The 6,628-nt window shown below is 50.5% G+C and overlaps 1 protein-coding gene across 1 annotated transcript; it reads left to right on the plus strand.

Moving 5' to 3' along the window:
* The first annotated feature begins 3,941 nt into the window (after positions 1–3,941).
* LOC103585121 (GTPase IMAP family member 5-like) lies at positions 3,942–5,472 on the plus strand. Its single transcript, XM_008566001.1, has 2 exons — positions 3,942–3,984; positions 4,591–5,472. Exons 1-2 carry the CDS (start codon positions 3,942–3,944, stop codon positions 5,436–5,438), a joined length of 891 nt encoding a protein of 296 aa, XP_008564223.1. The 3' UTR covers positions 5,439–5,472.
* Positions 5,473–6,628: the final 1,156 nt, after the last annotated feature.

A 6,628-nucleotide genomic window follows, 5' to 3' on the forward strand; every position in this document is an offset into this window, starting at 1 on the left:
TTTCTTTTTTTTTTTTTTTAAGATTAGTTATCCCTCCCTCCCCACCCCCCCCGCCAGACAGAATGAAATTATAAACAGCAGGGGCTTTATTGTTGGGAGATGACCCTTCTGCAGTGGCAGGTTCTCATAACTGCACATTATGTTTTCCTGATCAGGGTGCTAATTGCCTTCAGGAAACTCCAGTGAGGAGAGTAAGGAGGATGTTATGTTGACTTTTGGCAAATGAGAGTAAGATAATCAGCCCAAGATCAACAAGCCAGTTTGAGACCATTTCACGGTTTTCCCCAGGGTGGCCTCTGCCTCCCCATCCCCATGTGCCCCTCCCAGTCCCGCAGGCTGGAGATGCGGCCCAAGCAGAGCTTCCTCAGCAGGTGCAGGGAATCCGCTCTCGTGGTTCACCCGGTGATGACGCTTTCCCAGCCTGGGGCAGGGGCTGTTCTTTAAAGTGGCCCAACCATCCTCCAAGGGTGTGAAAAGTCTGGTCAATGGAAGTGTTTAGTCACTTTTTGCAATGAATGAACAGGAGGATTGATGGATATCAGACGAGGGAGGTGGGTTGATGGTGGGCCCCAAATAGGCTTTTGAGTACTGGGGAGTATGATGATAGTGATATCTACATCTAGAAGGCACCTTGGGCAGGGTTATCTGTAGGGGACGGAGCAGGGCAGGGGATGCTGTTGGGAAACCAGGACAGCCACTTGGCTGGAGGTGTGGCAGTTTGGACTAGTGAGGTGGCACTGTGACTAGAGAGGAAAAAAATCCTCAAAAAAAAAAATTGAGAAAAATGGGTAAAACCTTGTTGTTTCTTGAGAAGGAGCCACTTTTTCATTTCTCTTTCTGCTCAGGTTGGACTCTGAGAAAGCTGCAACTTCAGGTTCTCTTTCTTGGAGGACATGTCCTGCTACCAGTCACTTGGCAAACATGGCACGTGAGTAGCCCTGCTCCTCTTGTCCAAGGGGCTGAGGAGCAGCCAGATGGAAGTGACCCTCCAGCACACAAGGGCAGGTGGCACATTCGGGCCCCTTGTTTGCCATCTCTCTTTCATATCCTTTCATCTCGCAGCCTTGGGTACAGACTTGGTTTCATGTCATTGCTTAACTCCAGAAGTCTCAGTTCCCCCATAGTTAAAAGGAGTGGATAGCATCACGAGATTGCGGAGGTTCCCCCCCATCTCTCTGAGTTTAGGAATATCAGCTCCAATGTTCTGCCACCCCCTTTCTGCAGCTCCGTCAGCAGCACCTTGTCTGCCCCTTAGCACACACCTCTCAGTCACTCACCTGGTACCTTGGCGTTTCCCTCGGATGCTTAGGAGCCCCTCGTCCCTGGCCCTTTCTGCTGACCACTGTCCAAGATGATCCAAGGACAAAGTGTGGAAAAACAGAGGGTCTCGATTACAAAATCATCAGCATCACAAGCAAGCTGATGTCTAGGAAAACATTAGTTTCTCCATTTGCCATCTCCTCCTGCAATCACATTTTTTTAAAAAAAGAAGACCCCAAACCTCCCCATACTCATCCTAGAAAAGAACGAGAAAAAGATGAGAATTAAGTTCAGGTTTGCCCTTTCTCTGAGCTTCAGTAGTGAGAATTTAGCTTTGATTATTCTTTAGGATTCTTCAGAGAAACAGAAACAGCAGAATATATGTACTAAGAAATGTAATCTAAGGAGCTGGCTCACGTGATTGTGTGGGCTGGCAAATCCAAACTCTGCAGGGCAGGTTGGCAGGCTGGACACAGGCAGGAGATGACACCACAGTCTTGAAGCAGAATTCCTTCTCTGGGAAACCTCAGATTTTGCTCTTATGGCCTTCAACTGATTGGACGAGGCCCACCTCATCTTTACTGAATGTCAACCACATCGACAAAGCACTCTCACAGCCACACCTAGGTTAGTGTTAGACCACTGGGTGCCATGGCCTGGCCAAGCTGGCACACAAGACTGACCATCGTGCTGGGTGTGAAAGGCCCCCTCATGGATTGCAGGACAATATAAAAGGCTCACCCAAAGGCCACCACTTGGCTGGATGTAAAGGCAGGACCTGAGTTGTGTGATCAGTACTATGGTTCCTCAACCTGGATCACTCTTGTTCAAATTGTGCATATTCTGAGACAGATTTTGCAAACCACATTAGAATAGTTTCCATGGGACCCGGCTAAAGAATAGAGAGATGCCAAGAGGCAGTAAATTGCTGCCATTTCTCTCTCCTGCTGCTAAAAATACTCTCAGGAGAGTTAGTTACAAAGAAATTACTGTGGAACTGTCTGATAGAAGTTGGGTTTTGGCATTTAGTACTTAAATTAGAATGATTCCAGAGTTATTTTATTTATTAATTTATTTTTCCTGCCAAGGTAATCCCTGACCAACTTCACACATAGAGGGGCTAGCGAGCATCTTTGTGATCCCACGGAGCATTAGAAAAATCCATTTATTTTATAAAAAGCATTTTTTCAATTGACCTGCCATAGTTCCTGAGAATCCACACTTACAGACTCATAAAATATCCTGATACTTTGCACACAGCCAGGTCCCGATATAGCTTGGGAGAGGGTCATGTCTGTTTTTCCCACTAGTGGAGACTTAGAAGTCATTCTTCTGTGGTGCCGGGATGGACTTTCTCCCTGAGCACCAGACGTAGAGGGTAGGAGGGAAAAAAGGATCAAGAGAAAGAAGGGGGTGGGCCGGCCCGGTGGCGCACTGCTACAGTGCGCCACTTGGGAGCGTGGCGGCGCTCCCGCCGAGGGTTCGGATCCCACATACAGACCGGTTCCTGCTCACTGGCTGAGCAAGGTGCGGGAGCAACACCGAGGGTTGCGATCCCGTTGCCGGTCCCGGTCCGGTATGGGCGCGACACTGAGGGTTGTGATCCGTTGCCGGACATGAAAAAAAGACAGCAAAAAAAAAAAAAAAGAGAAAGAAGGGGGTGGGCCGGCCCGGTGGCGCCCTGCTACAGTGCGCCACTTGGGAGCGTGGCGGCGCTCCCGCCGAGGGTTCGGATCCCACATACAGACCGGTTCCTGCTCACTGGCTGAGCAAGGTGCGGGAGCAACACCGAGGGTTGCGATCCCGTTGCCGGTCCCGGTCCGGTATGGGCGCGACACTGAGGGTTGTGATCCGTTGCCGGACATGAAAAAAAGACAGCAAAAAAAAAAAAAAAGAGAAAGAAGGGGGAAGTGAAAGGTGGGGGGCTGGAAGAGAGAGGCCCCTGATGTAGCTACTGGTCTAAGATTGAGCTGAGAACACAGAAGCACCGACCTTGCTCTGTAGCACCACACACTGACCCGAGCCTGACAAATTGGCTATTCCTTCTGATTACTGATGTGCCTGCCACCCCGCCCAAGCCTGGACCTGAAAATCTCCTACTCCTGGGATGAACAACCCATCATGATTTGCTGGGACTTTCCCAGTTTCAGCACTGAGAGTCCTCTCAGTCCTGGATAAACCGGGATGGCTGGTCACACTCGGTTCCACCATCACCATGGAAACTTAGGGACGAGTTTCTTTTGTGAGTTTACTGAAGGGGGATACTTTGCCAGGCAAACTTGAGTTTGGGTACCTGTGCTGAGACCCTAGAGGCAGACAAGAGCCCCGGACAGCCAGATGCTCAGTAGGAAGTGACAGACCAAGTGGTGTGGCTTTCTGGTGGACAGCATACCTTCACTGCCTCCTAGCAGCTGGACAGGTCATGGGAAGCACACACACATGCTTATGTCCCGGGGCTGTCTGTATATTCTTCAGTAGGAAGTTCAGTCTACTGCTGAGACTATCTGAGGGCCAGTGCAGCCGGGTTTTAGTCTCAGCCCCTCCGTTAAATAATGTGTGATCTCTGCAGGGTTTTTTTTCTTGTCTCAATTTCCTCATCTATAAAATGTGGTGTTTTGTGTCTGATATTACATCCAACTCCAGTGTAAAGAATTCCTGTGTGTTTCCCCCTCTAGAACAACATGGAAAGCCTTCAGATGGGTGGAGAAGGTGCCATCACCGCAGGTGAGGAAGCTAGGCTTGGTGGAGCCTTCACAGCAGCCATGGGCCCGGACTCTGCACCAGGGGCAAGCTTCCCACCTGGCAGGAAAAGGCACAAACCTATATTCACCCCAAGGCAAAGGAAATTCATTCCCCCCGGGAAATAGGACATAGTAAGTTAGTAACTGTTACATTCTTTTTAGTGAGGGCAAGTTTTTCCCTATAAAACCCTGTCATCTTGTAAAGTAGAGACCAGGCAGGGCTGGGAGGAGTAGAAATTGTGGGATAAGCAACCCAATGGCGGCAGGAAATGTCCCACAGCAGCCTGTGGGTATTCGGCCTTCTGGGTAGGAACTGAACAGAGGGAAGTTTCTGGAAAGGGTGGCAAAATTCAGCAGCCCCAAAAGGAAAGATCCCTAGGACTCTGGCCAGAGCTGGGTAATTAATTCCACAGATCCTGTGCGAGTTCCCTTATGCTCTGCATGTGAGTATCAGGGATGACAGCAGATGCTGGATCCTCTGGGCCTTTTTCCTTTTTGTCTTTTGTTTTCTTCCTCTTCAAAAACTATTTATTATACATGAACTTTTCACATGCCCTAATAGGCAGTGGAGAAGCTTGCTTAACTCTAGGAATACCGTTGTTGAGGATCCTCCTGGTGGGCAAAACAGGCAGTGGGAGAAGTGCCACCGGGAACAGCATCCTCGGCCAGCCAGTGTCTGAGTCCAAGACAAAGGCGCAGGCCGTGACCAGGAGATGCCAGGGGGAGACAGGCATGTGGGGCGAGAGGAACATCCTGGTGGTCGACACCCCCCCCATCTTTGAGTCAAAGGCCCAGACCCAAGAGGTGTACAAGGACATCGGGGACTGCTACCTGCTCTCCACCCCAGGGCCCCACGTGCTGCTCCTGGTGACCCAGCTGGGACGTTTCACGGCCCAGGACATGGCAGTGGTGAGGAGGGTGAAGGAGGTCTTTGGGGTAGGGGTCATGAGACACATGGTCATCCTCTTCACCCACAAAGAAGACCTAGTGGACGAGTCCTTGGATGAGTATGTGGCGAACACGGACAACCAGAGCCTGAAGGGCCTGGTGAGGGAGTGCGGGAGGAGGTGCTACACCTTCAACAACCGGGCGGGCGGAGAGCAGCGGTGGGGACAGCTGGCGGCCCTCATGGCCGTGGTCGAGAGTCTGGACAGGGAGCACGAGGGCCGCTTCTACAGCAACGACCTCTTCCTGGAGGCCCAGCTGCTGCAGCGACACGGGGCCTGCGAGGAGGACTCCAGGCTGTACCTGGCCAAGGTGAGGGGACAGCTGCACAAGCAGGAGCGGGAGCTCGAGGAGATGGACAGGCCCTGGGTTGTTGGGGTGCTCCTCAGACTCCGAGACTGTGTGGTCTTGCGTTATGAGATTTGTGGTGTTGTCGTCTGGTGCAGCTTACTTTTTCTTTTCATTTTTCTGATCATCTTTTATCATTTTTAATTCCTTGTATTTAAGAGCAATTTCTTAAGTATCAGCTCATGGTTTCCTTGTTCTAAGTATCAGCAATTCAGGAATGGATTCTCATGGTCTGCAGGGGTCCCTGCTTGCTGTCTGTGAAGCCCCCATTTCCCCTTTCTCCTGTGGCATCTGGTTTGATTCAGGCCTCCCACAGGGAGCTGTGTGCCTGCCTCAGCTCCAGGGATACCCTTCTGTTCCCTCTGCCAGTGACTGGATCAGAGGGGGCCTGAGAGCCAGTGCTTACCAATGAGAAGTGGGCAGAGGTCTGCGGAGGTGGAGCCGGAGGGTTTCTCCTGTCCTAGGACAGAGCCACAGAAAGACCCAGTCTCTCTCCTCCTCTGGGCACGGTTGGGTCTGGGTGTGGAGTCTGGAACTTCAGCAGCCACCTCCTACTCACCTAAGGTTGACGGCAACACTTCAAAGCACAGCAGAGAGATGAAACAAACCCGAGCCCCCGAACCACCCAACGCTGAAGCCCACCCTGTCTCTGCGTTTCCAACTGGGTCAGCCGATGCGTTTCCTAATTGTTTAAGCCGTCTGAGGTTTGGGTCTCTTTTACCTGTTTTGCAAGCACTTGAACTAATGAAGATTCTCCATGTTCCTTTTTTAATCTGTCAGAACTTCCCTGTCCTCGTGCTTTCTTTTGAGCAACTGGCATCCAGCATAAATGAGTAGGTTTGTCTTCTGTTATGTCTAGAATTCGGAAGAACCTCCCTCTCCTACATCGTGGGCGTTCACTGAACTCTGAATAAAGCAAAACACGTTTAGTTGGGTTATTTTGAGGAATGGGTTTGGAGAGAGCAGAGGAAATGTGATGGTTTAATCTGTCAGAACTTCCCTGTCCTCATGCTTTCTTTTGAGCAACTGGCATCCAGCATAAATGAGTAGGTTTGTCTTCTGTTATGTCTAGAATTTGGAAGAATCTCCCTCTCCTACATCGTGGGCGTTCACTGAACTCTGAATAAAGCAAAACACGTTTAGTTGGGTTATTTTGAGGCATGGGATTGGAGAGAGCAGAGGAAATGGGATCTCCTCTTGGCAGGGCTTTCCCTGTGCCTGCTTCACTGTTCTTTAGGTGGCCCAGGAGCAGAGTCTGCATGGGAATGCTCTCCGAAGAATCGCATTGGCGAACATGCGTGCATGAGGAAATCTTCTTTACTGTCAAATGTCCT

Source organism: Galeopterus variegatus, unplaced genomic scaffold, assembly GCF_000696425.1.
Source record: "Galeopterus variegatus unplaced genomic scaffold, G_variegatus-3.0.2 Scaffold216, whole genome shotgun sequence".
Classification (NCBI taxonomy): domain Eukaryota; kingdom Metazoa; phylum Chordata; class Mammalia; order Dermoptera; family Cynocephalidae; genus Galeopterus; species Galeopterus variegatus.